The sequence below is a fragment of the Hibiscus syriacus genome, unplaced genomic scaffold (genome assembly GCF_006381635.1).
Source record: "Hibiscus syriacus cultivar Baekdansim isolate YM2019G1 unplaced genomic scaffold, ASM638163v2 tig00110446_pilon, whole genome shotgun sequence".
In the NCBI taxonomy this organism is placed as follows: domain Eukaryota; kingdom Viridiplantae; phylum Streptophyta; class Magnoliopsida; order Malvales; family Malvaceae; genus Hibiscus; species Hibiscus syriacus.
Genome location: NW_024062741.1, coordinates 190,882 through 213,188, shown reverse-complemented (window position 1 = coordinate 213,188; position 22,307 = coordinate 190,882). Strand labels below are relative to the sequence as shown.

The following is a 22,307-nucleotide window of genomic DNA, read 5'->3' as shown; positions in this document are numbered from 1 at the left end:
AAAATGACATCTCTGCTTCTAATGATCTTCTGATTTTCATAGTCTCAAAACCGGTAACCGAACATCACCACCGTAACCAACAAAGGCACATTTGTTGGACTTAGCATCAAGTTTGACTTCTTTCAGCAGAGTCTATGTGTACATAAGAAATAAACCAAACACTTAAGTGTGAAAGGTTTATTTTTTTCTTGCTCCAAACTTCCTCTGATATTCTGCCATCCAAAGGAACTGAGGGCCCACGGTTGATCAGGTAAGCTGCAGTGTTAATAGCTTCAACCCATAGAAATTTGGGCAATCCGGCATGTATCTCATGCTTCTGGCACGTTCATTCAGAGTTCTGTTCATGCACTCTGCTACGCCATTCTGCGGTGTCATGGGAACTGTTGTCTCCATCTTGATCCCTTGTTTGCGCAAAAATCTGAATCTCCTATTTCTGTACTCTCCTCCATTGTCAGACCTCAACCGCTGACTTTCATACCATTCTCATTTTCCACCATAGCCTTCCATTTTCTGAAGGTATCAAAGACTTCTGATTTTTCTTCAGAAAATAAACACACACCTTCCTTGTAGAATCATCATGAAGGTGACATAATATAATGAGCCTGCAAGAGATGGAAATGGAGATGGTCCCCATACATCAGTATGAACTAACTAACTTTTCAGCCTTGGGTGTCTTACCAATCTTGCAAAGCTGACTTTCTTTTATTTGCCAAAGATGCAATCCTCGCATAGTCCGACATCTACATTCTTTAGATCCGGAAGCTCCCCCTTTGACAAAAGTGTCTTCATCCCTTTCTCGCTCATATGGCCAAGCCTTTGGTGCCATAGGTTTGATTTTCCATCAGCATCTTCTACTGCAATGATCCTCTAAATTTGAGGTTACATAGAGAGTACCAGTCTTCTTACCACGAGCAATGACGAGTGCTTCTTTGGTAATCTTCCATTCACAACCTGAAAAGGTTGTACTGTATCCTTCTCCATCAAGCTGTCCTACAGAAATCAAATTTCTTTTGAGACCAGGAATATGTCTCACTCCTGTTAGCTTCCAGGTGGTCTAGTTTGGCAGCTTTAGTCGGATGTCTCCTTTTCCGATGATCTTCAAGGTTCATCATCAGCAAGATGAACCTTCCCAAAATCACCCACTGATATAGTTCTCCATGATTTCTTGGCATGGCGTGGAGTGGAAAGATGCCCCTGAATCCAAAATCCATGATTCAATCGGACTGTTAACGCTTAAAATCATGGCATCACATGTCTCCTCCGTCATGTTGGCAGATTCCTGTGCGCCGGTATTTTTCTTCGGTGCTCGGCAATCTCTTTTGAAGTGGCCCTTCTTGCCGCAATTATAACAGGTAAAATCTTTATTTCCTGTTCTTGATTTTCCCTTCTGGATTTCGATCTGCCACGATTTGAATTTCTTTCTGAAGTTCTCCCTCTGGACTCCGTGTGCAAGGCTGAGGAGGTTGATGCTTCACCCGATTCTCTCCGTCGAATTTCTTCGCTCAGTACCAGATCCCGAACATCGTCGAATTTTAATTTGTTGTTTCCCGACGAACTGCTGACTGCTGTAACAGTAGCATTCCAACTGTCTGGTAAAGATGATAAGAGAATTAAAGCTCGAACTTCATCATCAAATTCAATTTCCACTGAACTCAACTGAGTTGTGATTGTGTTGAGTTCATTTAGGTGTTGTGCCACCGATGCCCCTTCTGTCATCCGCAAATTGAATAATTGCCTCATCAAATAAACTTTGTTTGAGGCCGATGGCTTCTCATACATAGTGGAGAGAGCCGTCATAAGACCCGCCGTGGTCTTTTCCTTTGCTATGTTGAAATCAACATTGCGGGATAACGTCAGTCGGATAACTCCGAGGGCTTGTTTGTCGAGAAGAGGCCAGTCTTCATTTTCATGCCCTCTGGTTGTTTTCCTGAGAGGGGTAATATAGATTTTTCTAGTATAGAAAATCTTCAATTTGCATCTTCCAAAATCCAAAGTCCGCACCATCGAACTTTTCAATTTTCACCTTCCCTTCGTCTGCAGCCATCGCTCCCACTCGAATCTGGCTTCGTTTGGATCATTTCTGACAATTTTTGCGAACCGCCGTGTATTAGAACACCTCCGTCGACAAACTCGTATCGCCGATCGAATTTCACTATTCACAAAATTCACTATTCACATGAATAGTAACCCGAATAGTAACCTCGCAAAAAATTGACAAAATTCACAACCCAAAAGCTCTGATTACCAGTTTTTGGGAAATAAACCAAGTACAAGTAATTTCCCTATTACCAGATTAGTGAGAATACGAAATAAAGCGGAAAAATAATACCTGAAATTGATAACGGAGTTCAGCCAATTGTGCTTACGTCTCCGGACTGCTGCAGATCTTTTACTAAGAGAGAAAATTTACAGGTGTTTACAAAACACTCACTACTCACAAGAAAACTCTCTAGTATTGGGAGAAAGAAATGATTTTTGAGATAGTTTTGAAGCTAAATGAGCTAGGGTATTTATAGTTGAAACTTAAGGACTTAATCTTGTAAATACCCTAAAACCTAGGGATTAATTGTGATTATCCCATTATCATTTTTCAACAAAATCTACCAAACTTTGAAAAACTATTTTTCAAAGAAATATTTACCAAACTTTGAAAACCATTTTCAAAGAAACATTTACCAAACTTTGAAAACCATTTTTTCAAAGTTGGTTACCAAACTTGAAAACCATTTTAATACTTTCAACAGACAGATGGTATATGATTTTACAGTGAAGAAGCTATTCGGTTGCGAGGAGTCAAGGTCTGCTGAGAAGCTAAGAGGATGCTATTCAGCTTTCATAGAGGGTTTAATCTCATTTCCTCTAAACATCCCCGGAACTGCTTACTGGCAATGTTTACAGGGCCGCAACAAAGCAATGAAGTTGGTGAAAGTATGTTGCACGACCGGCGTCTAGCGTCGTTGCCGGATAAACAAGACCGAGATTTTCTCGATACGATAGTGGAAGAAATGAGCAAACCCGGCAGCATCCTATCAGAATAGACGGCGTTGGATTTGCTGTTTGCTCTCCCTTTCGCTGCTTCGAATCTGCATCTTCTGCTGTTGTGTTAGCTCTCAAGTATGATAGTATCTTCGGAGCAACCCCTAGCATTAGCTGAGCTAACCGTAAGTCTTCGAACGAATTACTCGATCCATCGATACTTGTATTGAGTTGACACGCATGTCTCTTTCACCATCAAGAACTTGAAGCAATCTTAAGGGAAAGAGATCAAACAAAGGGTTCAAGCATCACTTGGAAAGAAAATAAATCAATGACTTTCACATATGATGAGCTTCAAGTCACGTTCATTAGGGTATTTTGTTAAAGTTTATAACTTTTGCTCATCAGGTTATCAATGAAACCATCAGGCTCGGAAATATCGTCCCTGCAATCTTCAGGAAAGTGGTCAAAGATATAGAAATCGAAGGCATGTTTAAGTCCTCCAAGCAAGTTCATCTATATTTAACAGTGAATGCATCAATATTAATCCGAATATTAAATTGTGGGTGGTACAGGATATACAATTCCTGCAGTTTGGATCATCTTGGCTTGTACACCATCAGTCCATTTGAACTCTACGAAATACTAGGATCCACTTACATTCAATCCATGGCGATGGAAGGTAATTCGGTTGATAAACGAGACCTAACTTGAAGACAATTTGGTTCACTGTATTCGGATTTCGAAACTAATTCACAACGCACACACCAGGGACGAGAAATGAATCCAGGTTCTAAGTTCTTTATGGGTTTGGTAGTGGCTTGAGACTTTGTGCAGGGGCAGAATTCGTAAAGCTCCAAATTGCTCTTCTTCATCATTTGGTCACAAATCACAGGTAAAATGAATAATTCAAGAGACATTATTCTATATTCGATCGTTATACTCGAAATAACATCACACGAATTACAACGGCATGCGTTTAGGTGGACGGTGACGAAGGACGGAAACGCGGTCCAGCCGGACTGCTGTTTCCGGAGGGTTTCCACGTGCGAATCTTGGACAAAAATACCTATGAAGTTGCTGCTGAAGGGTGCGAGCAAACCTGGGAAAAATAAAACAGCCCCTTGTTGAAGAATAATACTAACTAAATAACAATTCTATGTCTAGGGTAACCGGATAAATTATTAGATGGTACCCAGTTCACCACGTCTTCCATGGCCTCAATCGATAATATTTGTCCATATATATATTTTTTTCAACTTGAATCTTTATCTTTTTCCTACATGTAAATAAGAAGTGAATAATTATTTAGAAATTATTTTAAAATTTATGACTCTAATTCACTGGAATCACGGATGACTTGGTGAGTTGGATCAAATCCTTTATTGTATAATGAAGTTGCACTATATGTAGTCCAATACCTTCTCTTGGCATGGGCACAATGCCAATGCTTGTGCACTTGCCATCATAATTTACAATGCCACCATATGATAATTACTATGAGGTCAAATAAATTCAATAGAAAAAGCATAATAATCTAAGTTAAATTATGTGTTTAGTACATAAATTATCAATTTTGATCCGTTTTAGTATTAATTTTTTAATTTTTTTAAAACAATATTTAAAATCTAGTTTTGTTTCATTTTAGTACATATGTTCAAAATTTAACATCAATTTTGAATTTTTTTTTTGAAAGTTTAGGTACTAAAACAAATCAAAATTGATAGTTTAAATACTAGATACGTTAAGTTTTTAACTTTGAGGTACTAAAATGAAACAAAAGTTAAACATTGAGTATGGTTTTGAAAAAATTGAACGTTTAATTACTAAAACAGACCAAAAACTGATAGTTTAAATACTAAATGTTATAATCTAAGTTAATGTTAATATTCTTTTTCAAGCGGTTATTTTAATAGATCCAATTATCATAGAATTTATTTGATTGATAAATCAAATTATTACTATCACAAAAAATGAAAATAATAATATTTATTATTCGTTTATACACAATAATCATTGAAGTCGAATAAATAAGATCGTTATAATTTAATTTATCTGGATGATAAATCTATTAATTTCACCTGTAATAGAGAGAAATTCTTTAAACATTTAAGACCGAGTTATTTCAAGTTCTCTATCCCGTGTTATATGTCTACAAAAACAATCATTTAAGTTGAATAAATAAAACAAATAAGATCATTATAATTTTGTTTGGTGATAACATGATCTAACATTTTCACTCAGTAACAAAGAGAACTTTCTAAAGCGAACTCCGGTTATTACAACAGATCCATTTATTTTTAGAACTCTTTCGATTGATAGATTAAATTATTGATGTTACAGTAAACAACAACAATATTTATCAGTACAATTTCACATGTACATTTTAATTTTCATAACACGTGTTAGATATAGGTAAACAACAATCATTGAGGTCGAATAAATACAATAAATAAGATCGTTATAGTTTGACTTGATGATAACGTGATCTAACATTTTCACTCAGTAACAAAAATAACTTTCTCAAGCGTAGGAACTCCAGTTATTACAATAGATCCAATCATTTTAGAATTCTTTCGATTGATAAATCAAATCATTGACGTCACAATAAACGACAACAATATTTATCAATATAGTTTTACATATACATTTCAATTTCATAACACGTGTTTCATGTCTATAAATAACAATCATTGAGGTCGAATAAATACAATAAATATTATCGTTATAGTTTGACTTGATAATAACATGATCTAACGTTTTCACTCAGTAACAAAAATAACTTTGTCAAGTATGTGAACTCCATTTATTACAACAGATCCAATCATTTTAGAATTCTTTCGATTGATAGATTAAATTATTGATGTCACATTAAACGACAACAATATTTATCAGTATAGTTTCACATGTACATTTCAATTTTCATAACACGTGTTAGATGTATGTAAACAACAATCATTGAAGTCGAATAAATACAATAAATAAGATCGTTATAGTTTGATTTGATAATAACATGATCTAACATTTTCACTCAATAACAAAAATAACTTTGTCAAGCGCGTGAACTCCATTTATTACAACAGATCCAATCATTTTAGAATTTTTTGATTGATAAATTAAATTATTGATGTCATAGTAAACGACAACAATATTTATCAGTATAGTTTCTCATGTACATTTCAATTTTCATAACACGTGTTACATGTCTATAAACAACAATCATTGAGGTCGAATAAATACAATAAATAAGATCGTTATAATTTGACTAGATAGTGACATGATCTAACGTTTTCACACAGTAACAAAGAGAGCTTTTTCAAGCGCGTTAGTCCCAGATATTTCGGTATATCCAATCATCTTATAATTATTCTGATTGATAAATCAAACCATTGATGTTATAATAAACGATATTATTATTATTATAATAATTCCATACGTTTATTTTAATTTTCGTGACACGTATTATATGTCTAAAATTAAAATTATTTTAAAATGATAAATCGAATTATTATTATCAATGATAAAATATGGTAATATTCATTATTAGAACCCATATTATCATTTAAGTTATAATAAAACATGTTATGTGTTATAGAGTGTCATTATATTTGATATAATCAGAATATCTGTAAAATTGAAAGGAAAAAAAAACCGTCCAAGCAAAAGGACAAAAAGAATAGAGTTGGCGTTCAAATCTGGTTAGAACAGAGACTGCCGTTACACAATTAAGGTATCTTACCATAACACAAGGTCCACGCTCACGTGTGGCCCCAGGCCCACGTCAGCTAACTTTAAATTACTCATTTAGCCCCATAACATCCGGGACCGGATGAAATTCTCGTGCGAAAACGGTAAAATCACCCTTTTTAAGTAACGCTCGACGTCCGCCAGAACACACGCGACCTAGTTCAACGAGTGGGAAAAGAGAGGGCGGACATCCTGAGCGTTGGTCTTGGTGGTTGTGGGGCCCACAAAACACTGTAGTAAAAGGAAAAGAAAGGGGAAAAGCTCACGATTTTCTGCTATATATATCCAGACCAGTTCTTCTTCATTTTCATAACTCTCTCGAAGAAAAAAAAGTTCGATATTTTATAGTATTACATAAGCTACTTCTGTTCTTTCCTTTTGACTCTCTGCAACAGATCCCGACGTTTTAAAGGTAAAGGGAAAGGGAAATTTCCGAGGATCTGAATTCCATGTAATCTTTTACTCTGTTGAAAAACACACAGACCTTGGCTTGCTGCTAAGAATGTTTTTTTAAAGAGATAAAGCTAACATTTTTATTTTCATTTTAATCTCTGTACTGACTTTGGGTTCTTGTTCGTGTGCATTACAGCCTGCTGCTGTCTATACCGGCATTCCGAAAGGGTGAGAGAGAACGTCAACTGGGTTATTTTTCATTGGCTTTGATTTCTTTTTAATGCTTTAGTTTCATTACACCTTCATCATGGTTTCAGGTGCCGTTAATGATACAGGATTCGAGTCGCGTGAATGGCAAAGTGATTAGCTTTGCCTTTTCGTGTTCTTTGCTTCTTCTTTTTTCTCTTTTGGTTTTCTGGGGTCGTTTTCATTTTTCTGTCAGACATATCGACAAACAGTTGGTCAAGCCAGCTACCGGGAAATTTTAGGGTTTTTTGTTGTTGATGTTAGGCATGTCTTCTGGTGTTTTTCAGCGATTTTACCAGGTGGGGTTTAGCTAGAAATGGATCAAGCGAAGGTATGAGTGTAAAGTGCGAAGTGTGAGCTTATTTGGTTTTTAAAAAATTAAAAAAGTGGACCTTTTTTGTCTTGTTCCGCTTCAGTTTTCTTATTTTCTCTCTCTTACGTTCTTTAGAGATAAAACAGAAAACGTCTTCTAGAAACAGATAGATACCTTGCACTTGCAGTCATGCATGGGCGTTAACGAGGAGAGGCGTTTTTTTTTCTTTCACCATTAGAGGAGATGGAGTTGTTCAAAAAAGGTTTAAACTTTATGGAAAAAAAGAAAAACGAAAGTGGAGATTTTCATTCTTGGGTGTGTTTTTCTTTTCCAGATTTAACTATTTTTGGGGTTTGATCAAGGATAGCTGTGGCTGATATCGTTCAGCAACATGCTAAATGGTGATGATGCCCTTGTTATTCCCTTCACTAAGCAAAGCTTCCCTTTGTACTAGCTTCTCTCTCTCTCTGTCTCTCTCTCTCCATGCATTGTCTTTATTTATTTTATCACGTACTTTATTATTGTTTGTGTTTATCTTTTGCTTCGTGACTTTGTGTTTGTTATTATTTATTTAAGACAAGTCGTTCAATTTAGAAGGACTTGGTTTTGGTGCAGAGAACAATGGATCAGTTGGGGGAAAACTTGGATCCCAATCTAGTTGGGAGGACGAGGGAAGATGAAAATGACAGTAGGTCCGGAAGTGATAACATGGAGAATGCTTCCGGTGATGATCAGGATGCTGCTGCTCCTTCTAATGGAAGCCGGCCGAAGAAGTACCATAGGCACACTCCACACCAAATCCAAGAGCTTGAATCGTATGGTTGCTTTATCTTTCTCTTCTTGACTCAATCTTTTTATTTGTTGTTGAACTTTACATCTTTGCGTTTCTTGTGTTTGTTATGTAGTTTCTTCAAGGATTGTCCTCACCCTGATGAGAAGCAAAGGCTGGAACTTAGCAGGAGGTTAGGCCTGGAGATCAAGCAGATCAAGTTTGGTTCCAGAACAGGAGAACCCAAATGAAGGTCAGTTTATGATAATTGATGAACCTTTTGGTTTTGTTGGTCTTGATGTGGTTGTGTTCTAATCTTCAGTTTGAGATGGCTAATGATGGTGATTTGTCGTTTAAACTAGACCCAATTGGAGCGCCATGAGAATGTGATCCTTAGACAGGAGTGTGATAAACTCCGAGCCGAGAATGATTACTTGAAGCATGCCATGGCTAACCCGGTATGCAGCAATTGCGGTGGTCCAGCTGTTCCTGGTGAAATATCTTATGATCAGCACCAACTTCAGATGGAGAATGCTCGATTGAGAGAAGAACTAGACCGGGTTTTTGCTTTAACGAGCAATTTCTGGGACTGCCCTTCCTCGTCCTCGGCCGGTCCTATTCCTTCCCAAGGCTTAAACAACAATGTGGAGCTTGGAGTGAGGAGAAATGGTCTTGGAGGCTTGAACAATGCAGGAGGCTCCTCATCGCCAATGGAATTTAACTTTGGTGATGGAGCTATGTTGCCGAGACCTATGGCCAATGACATGCCATATGACAGGTCAGCTGTGGTAGATATTGCTTTGGGGGCTTTGGGTGAATGATTAAATTGGCACAGGTTGATAGTCCATTTTGGATCAAAGGCTCGGATGGTTCTTTGGAAACATTGAATCTTGAGCAGTATAGTAGAGCTTTCCCCTCTTTCATTGGAATGAAACCAACTGGCTACCAAACTGAGGCCACAAGGGCAACTGGCCTGGTTTCCTTGCGTGGTTCGGCTCTCGTTGAGGCAGTAATGGATGCGGTATGCTGCTCGATCACTCGTTGCCGTTATGATCGACCAAATCTTTAATAAAGTAACATTGTTTGAAAATTGTTGTTTGACATTATTTTTATGCTACTTTATGAATAGAATCGTTGGGTAGAAATGTTTCCCTGCTTGGTTTATAAAGCAGCAACCATCGATGTGCTATCCCCGGTACAGGTGTAACCAGAGACAATGCATTGCAAGTGGTATGTTTTTTTCTTTTCTACCATCTATATTTGTTTCTTTTCACCACTTAGCCTGGCCTAATGAAAATCATACTTTGCAGATGGATGCTGAATTTCATGTGCTTTCTCCACTGGCTCCTGCCCGTCGACAGAGATTCATCCGGTTCTGCAAACAGCATTCGGAGGGTGTGTGGATTATGGTTGATGTTTCAATTGACACCACTCGTGATGCCGCAGATAAGTATGCGTTCTCAACTGCAGGAGGCTCCCTTCTGGCTTTGTCATCCAGGATCTGGACAACAAGTACTCCAAAGTAATTGCCAATCTTAATTTTATAACGTTCTCTACTCTACATTTGATTCTTATTAAGCTTGCATAGTACTTGATTTTCTCCTAATATGCATTCAATGAGGATCATATGATGATCTTTTTAAGTTGTCGTAACGCATATGTGCTTTATGACCTTTTAAGAAGTGAATTAGGATCATATGATGACCTTTTAAGTTGTCGTAACGCTTATGTGCTTTTATGATCTTTTAATAAGTGAATTAGGATCATATGATGATCTGTTTAAGTTGTCGTAACGTTTGTGTGCTTTAATTGATCTTTTAAGAAGTCTGTTAGGATCATACGATGATTTTTCTAAGTTGTCGTAAAGCTTATGTGCTTTTATGATCTTTTAAGAAGTTATTCGGTTTGATATTTATTGCAAGTGAGCATGCTTACGGATCGTTTAATTGCAGATTACTTGGATCGAGCACTCGGAATACGATGAAAGCGCAGTTCACCATCTCTTGAGGTCATCACTCAATGCCGGTGTAGGCTTTGGTGCACACAGGTGGATTGCTACTCTTCAAAGGCAAAGTGAATGCTTGGCAGTCCTAATGTCGGCTGACATTCCTAGTGAAGATAATATAGGTATTTTTCCCCCCAACTGCTACATATTCTTTCATCTTTGATGATTAAACGTTGAATGTACCTCATCTAATACATGATATTTTTGCTATAGGAATAACTTCGGCCGGACGGAAAGCATGTTGAAGCTTGCGCAACGCCTGACACGTATGTTCTGTGAGGGAGTTTGTGTTTCGAGCGGGACTAAATGGGAAAAGGTTACTATTGGTGTTGTGGATGAAGATATGAGAGTAATGAGCCGGACTAATGCAAACGATCCCGGTGAACCTTTTGGTGTTCTGCTGTGTGCTGCTACTTCTATTGGTTGCCGGAAACACAGAAAAGGTTGTATGATTTCTTAAGGGATGAACGGCAGCGGATTCAGTGGGACATTCTGTCCAACACTGGTCCAATGAATGAGATGCTCAAGTTTCCAAGGGACCGGGTGTAGGTAACGCGGTCTCTCTGCTTTGTGGCGGTGTAAGTATTCTTCTCCTACACACGTTAGGCCTTAAACTGCATGTTTCTTAGATTTTCTCATCCAATATTTTAAGCTATGTCACAGCCCATGACCTCGAACGAGAACGCAATGCTAATTTTACAAGAGTCATGGTCCGATGCCTCTGGTGCATTGGTACTTTACGCTCCCGTCGATGTATCATCGATGAGAACAGTGATGAACGGTGGCGATTCAGCATATGTGGCACTCTTACCATCAGGATTCGCAATCCTTCCCTGTATTTCACCTACTTACCGTACTGGACAAGGCAACTCCAGTGGACATGTGGTGAACTCCAACATGGATGGCAGTATAAACAGCAACGGATGCATACTCACAGTTGGATTTCAGATTCTGGTGAATAGTCTTCCTACTGCTAAGCTATCATCGGACTCGGTCGAAACCGTTAACAATGTCGTCGTCTGCACCATGAAGAAAGTCAAAGCTGCACTTATGGTAATAAATAACTGGATCCAGCTCGATAAGGTGCCTTGATAACCAAGTAACTTATTATTATATAAAGTATAGGAGATACAGATAGAATGGGAATGGAATGGGGCTCGAGAAGAAGGGCTTCTAGTCAAGAGCGAACCGACTTCTTGTGGAGTTCCGGTTCGGGCATTGACTTGGACGAACTCTGAGATACTCGGTTCGTGTCTCTCACAGTTGGTATGTTTCTTTTACTGTTTTTTTCCCGAGTTAGAGCGAAGCTGATAGATAAAACACAGGATAGACATGGCAATGCCGGTCTTAGTTTCCGTGTTCCGTTTGTAATAAAACCATGGACAAGCTGTATCTTGCATGTACGTTGGTCTCGGTTTCGTTTTGTTTGTGTTTTGGTTTAATCTGAATAGACCTTGGAACAACTTGTCTTCTGTTTTTCCAATGTCTTATGTTTTGTTTAATCTTGCTGCTTGATGAATCTCGATCATGTGATTTGTTGAGTCCACGATTATAGGGTGTTGTTTTGTTGAGTCATTTGAATATTAAAAGTTACAAAATGGTCACTCGACTATTCATTATGTTTCAAACTCGTTATTTCCGTTAAAAAATTGACGGCCGTCTGGGCTGAATGTTAATACTTAAAATTTTTCTTAATAAATCCATTTGATTTATTAAAAGAAAAAATTATTACAAAAAGACTAAGCAAAGGGTCCATCTAGAGACAAAATTAAAAATAACAATGTTTATTAAGAAAGCACATTTAAGAACAAGTATCAGTATACAAAATGTACTAGAAAAGGGGTTGTTTAATATCATCCCAAGACTTGAACATAAGTCTTTTATTAAACCGTTTTCTTACGTGGTACTATTTATTATTGTAAAATACTCCTTTAGTACTTAAATTATCAGTTTTGATTTATTTTAGTATATAAATTTTTATTTTTTCAAAATCATACTTAAACTTTAGTTTTGTTTCATTTTAGTACTCGTTTGAAATTTAACATTAAGTTTTGAGAAAAAATGAAAGTTTAGATACTAAACGCATTAAGTTTTTAACGACAATATACTAAAATGAAACGAAAATTAAACGTTAGGTATGATTTTAAAAAATTAAAAGTTTAAGTACTATAACGGATTAACACTGATAGTTTATGTACTAAATACGTAGTTTACACTTGTTATTATTACTACTATAATTATTATTTTAAAGGGTGAATTGCGTGTTTACTACCTAAATTATCAACTTTGATTCATTTTAGTACCTGAACTTTCAATTTTTTAGAACTATACTTAAAGTTTAGTTTTTATTTTATTTTTGTACTCCGCTGTTAAAATGAACAAAAACTGATAGTTTAGATATTAAAACCATTAAGTTTTTAACGACGGGTACTAAAATAAAAGGAAACTAAATTTTAGGTATGGTTTTGAAATAATCGAAAGTTTAAGTATTATAACGAATCAAATAGTTTATTTACTAATGTGCAATTTGCTCTATTTTAAATAACGAAGTAATATTATGTTAATATTCCTTGAGTGTTGCTTTCATAACCGGTGTAGCGCCGTTTGGATCAATCTCAACCGTTGCCACATATTTGAACTTATGCACAGTATCAGGTTTGGAACAAGATGACTTCAGCTGCGATTCAATCGCGGACCAGTCAACTTTTTCGTCACCTCGAATGATATCAACATAGGCCTGTGATCGGTAGAGATTTATCGATCAATAAATCAAATACAGACGAATTTAATACGATAAATATAACGAAAAGAAACAATATCGTACCTTGTTGCTTTCATCATTCATGTTGCGCCATGCAACAACCAACTTGATATTGCCTTTGAAAGAATACGCAACCCCCGCCTTGGGAGTCTCCGGTGAAGGGACAGGAGTCGTGCTTGACTTTTCCGAGCATTCTTGCTTGGATAACCACCGGGGGATCTCCGGACCCGTACCAGTTGATACGGTCGAACATGGTGAGAGCATCGTTAATCCTGTTTTGAAGAGTGATGTCTGTGTAAAATTTAGGATCCGGGTTACAAGCTGCATCAACAGCCATTTATATTTCAAAATACCTGAAGCTATTGGTTTGATTGTGTTGTGCTGAGGCACCCTTATATATATATATACTATTCTACAAAGACGGACAGGGCTGAAATTAAACTTTAAAATTTTAAAGGATAAATTTAAATTTATAAAAATAATTAAGAATATATAATAGTTTCACGTCCCCTCAATCCATCCTGCCAGATTGCAACCATAGGAGGACAATAGGTTGCTATAGATTTTTATTTTTTTAATACTTATAAACAGCCTGAATTTTATATTAAAAACTGCATAAATATATGGGTAAAATACACCCTGCACTTATTCAATTATGTGTTCGATAATAAATAGTTCATTTTTTTCTCTAAACGTTATAATTCAGTCCCTCAATTAATATTTTTATAAACAGATCATTAATCGTTAAAATTGAAACGAACCTCTAATGTAGTTGGCATAACAATGCTTTTAGTCTCGAAACTTATGCATTTCTATCGATTTGGTCCTAATTCGAAATAATTCAATAAATTTAATCATTCGTAAAAACTATCATCTAGTCTCTCTCTCTCTTTTTGCAATATTATCAAATTGAGTGAGTCAATCGGATCAAAACAACAATCAAATAATTGCATTGTCATAAATAAATAACATGTTACTATTAAACTGTTATTGTAACAAAAATAATATAAAATTTATAGGAGAAGAACAAGCAATTTAGAAGGGAAAAAAAGACTAAAATGATGAATATCCTTTATACGAAGGATATTCATCATGACTAAATTATGACTAAATTGATAGAATATATAAATTATGGGGACCAAAACTATTATTATATTAGATCATGTTATCATTCCATATATTTAACAAACAATAATTTGTTTATAAAAATATTTTAATCATTTGATTAAATTGTAATATTTAAAAACAAGTGACTTGTTTGTGACCGAACTTGTAATTGAGTAGGCTTAAGTATATTTTTCCCATATATATTTATTTTATAGGGAAATTAAGTACATGTTGACATTAAATTTTCTCAATAGTTGACTTTAATTTAATTACTTTTAATTATATTGCAAGTGTTAATGTCTGGATATTAGCTTCTTGTCACATGTATGACATGTTGATTTTATTATTTAACTAGCACTAATTGCCCACTAATATAGTGGATTTTAAATTTAACTTTAATAACTTTTATTAATTGATGCACGAACTAAATTATTTCGATAGTTAACAAAATTATTGTTATTTATAAAGGTCTTAGGTTTAAGCATACAGATTGTGGAGTATTGAGTATTTATTATCCAATGATTGAGAGTTATACATAAAATATCTAGAGTAAATTATGCGTTTAGTAGCTAAACTGTTAATTTTGGTCCGTTTTAGTATTTAAACTTTTAATTTTTTAAAATCATATATGATGTTTAGCTTTTGTTTTATTTTAGTACCTCATCGTTAAAACATAATGACACATTTTTTATGGGTAAATTACATCATTCATCCTCAACTATCTTCTCACTCCTATTTTGATACTAAAGTTTAAGAATTTCAATTTAACTACTCAGCTTTCAAATTGTTCCTATTTTAATCACTCTCGTTTATTTTATTAATAACTTTTCTGATAAGATTTTGTTTTTTATTATATATAATTAAAAATAAAAAATAAATTTGAAAGTTAAAGTGATTAAATTATGAATAATTTGAAAATTAAGTAATTAAATTTAAAATTTAAACTTGAGTAACCAAAATAGGAGTGAGAAAATAGTTAAATGATGACTGATGCAATTTACCCATAAAAAAGTGTCACGTTCAAATCACTCGTAAAATTTTTAACAATGATGTAGTAAAACAAAACAAAAATTAAATGTTTGATATGATAATTTACTTATTAAACGCATAATCTACCAAAATATCTTTTATTTAAAAATTATACATTTTAATTAATATCATATCGGAAAATTGATTCTATTACCATCTTATCAATCTTATCACGAGATTTTATCAAATTAAAGTTGATTTTCAATGGGTAGTTAGCATCCTAATTCAATGGTAAGAAATGTACGTGATTGAAAATATTATAAAATTATAATATTTTTTTTGGATGATTATTTAATATGTTAATCTTTTAATTAACCAAATATATTATACAGAATATAATATTTTTGGTTTTTAATAAAAAAATGTTATAAAAAAATATTTTCAACCGAAAAATGTTGAGAAAAAAATTAACATTTTAAATTTCTCTTAATCAATAATTTTATAAATTTTATAATATTTCGATAATTTTTTTTTAACTTTAAATTAAATTGTCTCCTTATAGTACTCATTTTCAATTGGATACCTTACCTACTACTCTCTTTTTGCGGTGATGGAAATATAGAGACATGCTACAGTCCTTCACCGAGGCCACGTTAAGTGGACGTCTTTCTTTATGTCTACTTGAAGATAATTGGTATAAAATTTTTGGTGTCAAATTAGGCGTAGCTAGGTGGACTCAATTGTGACAATGATGATGTTTCATGACTGGAAAAAAAATTTACCACTAAGGTAACCCAATAGGTTGCACTTTAATAATTTTAACATTGTATATTGCCCGATAAAGACAGGTTAAACAGTGGATTAGCACTATTAATTTACCTTAACAAAGGCAATGTGTTTTGATATTTTCTCAACTCTTCTACCCACTTCATATAAAACATTTAGGATAAGTCAATTATGGATGATTTTGATTGATCACTCATCTGTTGATGCAATCAACCAAATTATTTAACTATTTAAAAATATTAATCAAATCATCTATCATTGATTAATATTCATCAGAGAAACTGACGTGATGGTTAACAAAATATAGACAATCACAAATCAATAAATCATCAATCAAATATAAAAAATAATAAAAACAAGGCAAAAAAACATTAGAGGTCTCTATACTTTCAAAAAAATAATATAATTCTCGTATTATTTTTTTTTCAATGTGACCCTCCAACTCATAAAATAAACTCAATATGACTTTTTGACCAATATTTTTTCGTCGTTGATGGTGTTGAAGTGATAGTTCACGATGATGACGTGATAATCCGCAATACTAACGTAATAGTTCACGACACCGTCAACTCCTACCTTTGGCCATTATAATGCCGCTGCACGCGTCTCACATCCAAGCTGCGGTTTACTGTTGCAGAAAACTTGGGCTGCAAGTCAGAACTCGAAGTGGGGTCATGACTACGAGGGTCTTTCTTATACGACGGCTTATAAGGTTCCGTTAGTGGTGTTCGATTTGGTGAATCTTTGATCGGTTCACGTTAACCTTTTGATGAAGCTACAGCTTGGGTTGAGTCTGGTGCAACTATTGGTGAATTGTACTATGAGATTTTTCAGAAAAAGTAAACTCTTGCCTTTCCGGCTGGTATCGCCCACCATCGGTCTTGGTGGACATTTGAGTGGAGGTGGCTACGGTTCATTGCATCGAACATACGGTCTCACCGCCGAGAATGTTCTCGACGCTCGTTTGATTGATGTTAAAGGAAGAATTCTTGATCGGAAATCTATGGGAGAGAATTTGTTTTAGGCCATTCGAGGATGTGGCATGGTAAGTTTTGGGATCGTCCTTGCTTGGAAACTGAAATTAGTCCTGGTTCCAGCTAATGTTACGGCCTGTAGAGTCACCAAGACGTTAGAGTAAAACGCCACCAAACTTGTCCATCGGTGGCAATATATTACGCACAAACTTCCCAAAAATATACACGCCAGCATTATCATATCAAGGGTGAATTCAAGTGAAGATGAGAAGACGAAGTAGCTTTCAGTTACGTATTTCTTGGAAGCATCGATGAGCTTCTTCCATTGCTGGAAGAGAAATTCCCTGAACTTGGATTAGTGAACGAAGATTGCTTAGAAATGAGTTGGGTTGAATCCAATCTTTACTTGACCTGGTTTCCAATCAGAGCTCCACTGGAAACTTCACTTAATAGGAGTTCAGAATCAGCTCTTTCGAAATTGTTCTTCAAAGCAAAATCCGACTTCGTAAAACAGCCTATTCCAGCAACTGCGTTCGAAGGATTGTGGTCCAAGTTTTACGACGATGAAGCCGAATCAGCATTTATGACATTTGTGGCATACGGTGGGGAAATGGATGATATTCCTGAGACTGAAACTCCATTTCCTCACAAAGTTGGTAACCTCTACAGAATCATGTACGTGGTGAATTGGGAGGAAGAAGAAGATAAAAACTCTGAAAAGTTCATGGGTTGGATGAGGAGGGTTTACAATTACATGACACCATATGTTTTGGAATCTCCACGAGGAGCTTACGTAAATTACAAAGAGCTTGAGATCGGAGCTAGTGAAATTAGCGACGACAACATCAGCTACGAAAAAGCCAAGATTTGGGGTCTGAAATATTTTAAAAACAATTTCAACAGGCTGGTGCATGTAAAGACAACAGTTGATCCTGAAAACTTCTTCAAGCATGAACAAAGCATCCCTCCACTTCCTCATTTGTTGAAGAAAGGATCAAACTGGAGTTTGTAAGATCAGATATAGTTTCTTTGGCAAGTTTTCTATTGATGATTTATGAGTTATTGTGATAGTTTACCATAGTTTTGGGCAAGTTCCTTTATCTAAACCCAAAATCGGCTAACCAATGATGGGTACTGTTTTACCAATGAAACAAAATGGAAGTCTGAGTCTAAGAAATAACAATGAGCTACTGTGTTTACTATAGTAGTTTCAGTCAATTCATGCGCTCTTCAAGGGTCAGTCACTTAACAGGCAGTACATACAATCCTTAAATGCTAAAAGGGGAGACCTGGTAGAGGATTGCTAGTTAAAGATCATGGCCATCAACGGATTGAAGGGTAAAATGATGCAGAATGGAGTGGCTGTATAACTGACAAAAGATTAATTACTTCAGGCTAGCGTACATATATGTGGGGGTAAATTTAGTAACTCGATTAAGTAAAAAACAGTGTCGTGGTTCGGAGTAGCACAGAAGCTTGATTTAGAAAAAAAAAACCTCTAGGAATATGTAAGTTGTTATGGTTTGAGAAATTAGTCAGACCTAAAGGCTTTAAACTCTCCACCCATGAGGTTTTACTGCAACAACGAAGCTTCTATCAGAATAGCACTTCATCAAGGCAAGCACTACCCTATCTGTTAGTCTCTTTGTGATAGGTTTGTTACGGTTTCGATGAAAATTTAAGCCACATGATAGGTACATTATACCTATCATAAATATCCAAAGCACAAGCACTCTTCTAAGAACCCAATCTAATTCCTCAGCAGAAGCCTGCTAAAGTTTCTCGGGGGTGAGACATCTACTATTGTATTTACCAAGTTTTTTATCAGACTTGGTTTTTTGGAGTGTAGATTCTTTTTTTTAGTGTTCAGGATCAAGACAACTGACTTGAGCTATGCTGCAAATTGACACTCTTTCAGTATTTTCCTAAAACATAAAAAATAATAATATCGAACATATATACGGTTCTCAAAAGTCCAAGTGACAGGCTTTTGAGCATCGAAACCTATTCAGAGTATTCATGGATGAAACAGGAATTGATGACTGAGAGAAGACTTCTAAGGTATTATTTAGGACGAACAGAAAGCTGAAATATCATACATCATAAAAAATACAGAGTTCCATCACCATAGATACGCATACTAAAGAACATACACATTACCTTAATTAAATTTCATAACCACTAAGTTGAATAGGCTCCACAACAATTCATGAAAGCAAGTTGCAATAATCCTAATTCTTTCTAGTTTCAGACTACACAATGTGATTATATATACCTTCAATTGAATTTTAAGTCCGGCCGAAATTTGCTAAAAAACAAGGGACATGCACTACAAATTACAAAACCAACAACAGCTAGAACATCATGGGACTAAAGAAGAACTAAAGCTACCAGCTAACAGGCAATATGTATTAAGCAATTTTTGCAGATACAGAACATACCAGGTATTTTTTGTCACTCAAGATTGGTGTGGCGAGCTCGAATAGCCTCAGGGCTCTCTCCCAAAGCCTCACCCAGTTCATACACCACCATCTCAAACAATAAAAACTTTATTACGAATTATCTAAATAAAATAATTAATTATTAATATAAAAACCCAATCCTTTTAAAGTACGATTATAATAACAAAAAATTTAAATAAAGTCTTTCGTTGATATTAAGGCTCCGTTTGGTTCAGGGTATAATTCATTTCTGGGAAGAATGTTTTTCCCGGATGAATATACCCACGTTTGGATGGGGGCATATTACCGAGTGCCCGTGAAAAAATAATACTAAAGGTAATTTTTTTTACTGTTTTCCCGGGAATGTCTATCACTCATCTCCCTTATGTATTTCATTATTCCCGTCCCCTTGTCTAAAATAGCCTTCTCCCTTCGTTCTGGTTGATTCACTGTGAAATTCTCGTTGTGCGTTCGCCTTCCTTCGCTGCTCCCCTGAAAAGTTGATTCTCTGAAAAGCTGAAGATCAAGCAAGGATGTGAGTTTACATATCTACTTTTCCTTTGTTTAATCTTCAATTTCTTTGATGTTTTTTCTCTGTTTCATACTTGGAAATTTTAAGGAAAACGTAATCTTTGATGTTTCTTCTCTGTTTTCCCAAACTCCCCTCACTCTGCACTGTACCAATACTGTAACATCCTCAATACCGGGTTAGTGACTAAATTGTAAGGTTTCAAAATTTGGTGATTTAAATTAGAATAATTGAGTGGTTTAAAGACTTATATGAGAAATGAGGTGTAAGATCAAATTGAAAAGAATGAGGAATGAAAGGATAGTATGGTCATTTGCAAAGAAAAAAATATAATAATATATGGTATATATAGATACACGTGGAAGGAAGGAAACAAAGTTTAGAGGTTTCCAGAGTTCTCTTTTTTTTCTTCTTCTTCTTCACGTGTGAAGCCAAGCAAATGTGAGTTTTCTCTTGAGCTGATTATGTGCTGAAATTTAAGTTTAGTTTTGATTATTAGATGCTAAGTAAGATTAAGGAAAGATTAATTTGCTTTAAAATAACAAGATGAAGAGTTTATGAGGATTTAAAGATTTGGAGTTTTTGAATGAAATATCGAAATAAAGTTTATATTGAGATTTGGAAGTTGAATTTGACTTGTCCCTAACTTGATTAAGGGATATAAAGGGTTAGAATCAGAATTATATCATATGGGAATTTGAGTGAAATTCTTAAATTCTATGTGGAGGAATGGATTTTGAAGTGTAAGAGATATTGAATGGGCATTAATTAGTTTAAATAAGTGTATAAGAGTTAAGAACATGAAAGGCGATGAAATATGAAGCATTTGAGTTGTTTTGAGTAGATTTTCGGGATTTAAAATGAATTTTGAGCTATGTGCATCGATGCACATTCAAGGTGCACCGATGCATCAAGGGTAAATCTCTAGAAATTGTTCAGTGTGTATCGATGCACAGGAAGTGCATCGATGCACCTATTAAAATGGAAACATCGAATGCAATTGGTGCATCGATGCATAAGGAGTGCATCGATCCATCCCCGCACATGCTAAAGAATGCATCGATGCACTGTTGAATGCATCGATGCACTTCAAGAGAAATATAAATAAACCTTTCATTTGGTCTAAGAAATGATAGATTAGAGTATATTAATTGGATACTGATATGTATCAATGTATTATTACGTAGATATTGAACGTGACTTTGCTTCAAAGTAATCGAAGGGTTAGAATTGGTTCAATTCAAACAAGGCTAAGGTGAGTGCATGTGCATAACATGATCATGTTAGTATATTCAGTTCTAGACTTGCGATAAGTCTAGATTTAATATCTTGATACATGATTCATTCAATATTATTAAATATGATATGAATTCATACCATATGCATTATGGGATATACTATGCAGATTGTGGTAAGTCTATTTTCCAGATTAGAGCTTATATATGAATGTATGTGTCATATGGGATTGAATGAGTTACGAGATATCTATATTAGGTATATGAAGTGTGTGTGCTGTGTTTGTTATGGTTTATATGTATGAATAAGCATATGTATTGACATGTTACAGTATATATATATTATATGAGTTGTGTAAATAGGTAGATAAATGTGTTAAATATGTGAAATAGTTAAAATGATCAATATGATTTCATAAGAATATGAAATAAGAAGTATGGAAAGGACATAAGAAATAATATGAAATATATAGCATATGAATATGAAATCATATGAGGGGTGACATGAATTATATGAAAAAAATAAACTACGTGATTACAAATATATGAAAATATACTAGTGTGATGGGACCTAGGAACTAGTATACGTGATATATATATATATACATTTATATAAGTTATTGGATGAAAAAATGAACAAGAGATAAAAGAGATGAATGATAATACTATAGGAGTATGATAAAAACATAAATGATGACATGTATGTAATGGTTATATGAAAAGGTATATGTAATAATATGATCATATGAACATGTGATAAAGAGCTATAGAAAAAGAAAAATGTGATATGATGTGTGAATATGTAATAAGGTAAAAGACAATGCCATGATATGAGTTATGAGAACTGTAAGTATAGTTGGTATGCCAAGAGTCAAAGAACTACCTATGTCTTTCGAGACATATGGACAGTATACCTATGTTTTAAGGAACATATGAATAGTTTACCTAGGTTCTTCGGGACCTATGGACAGTTACCGAGGATCTTTATGACCTATGGATAGTTACCGAGGATCTTTATGATCTCTGGATAGTTACCGAGGATCTTTATGGCCTCTG

At 35.0% G+C, this 22,307-nt stretch overlaps 1 protein-coding gene and 2 pseudogenes across 1 annotated transcript; all 3 read left to right on the top strand.

Moving 5' to 3' along the window:
* Nucleotides 1-2,748: 2,748 nt before the first annotated feature.
* On the top strand, nt 2,749-7,483 carry LOC120125896 (annotated as a pseudogene).
* Nucleotides 7,484-8,296: 813 nt separating this feature from the next.
* LOC120125895 lies at nt 8,297-11,541 on the top strand (annotated as a pseudogene).
* Nucleotides 11,542-16,662: 5,121 nt separating this feature from the next.
* Nucleotides 16,663-18,058, top strand: LOC120125894 (berberine bridge enzyme-like 25). The gene is made up of 3 exons (XM_039144215.1): nt 16,663-16,784; nt 16,907-17,089; nt 17,353-18,058. Exons 1-3 carry the CDS (start codon nt 16,663-16,665, stop codon nt 18,056-18,058), a joined length of 1,011 nt encoding a protein of 336 aa, XP_039000146.1.
* The last annotated feature ends 4,249 nt before the right edge of the window (nt 18,059-22,307 follow it).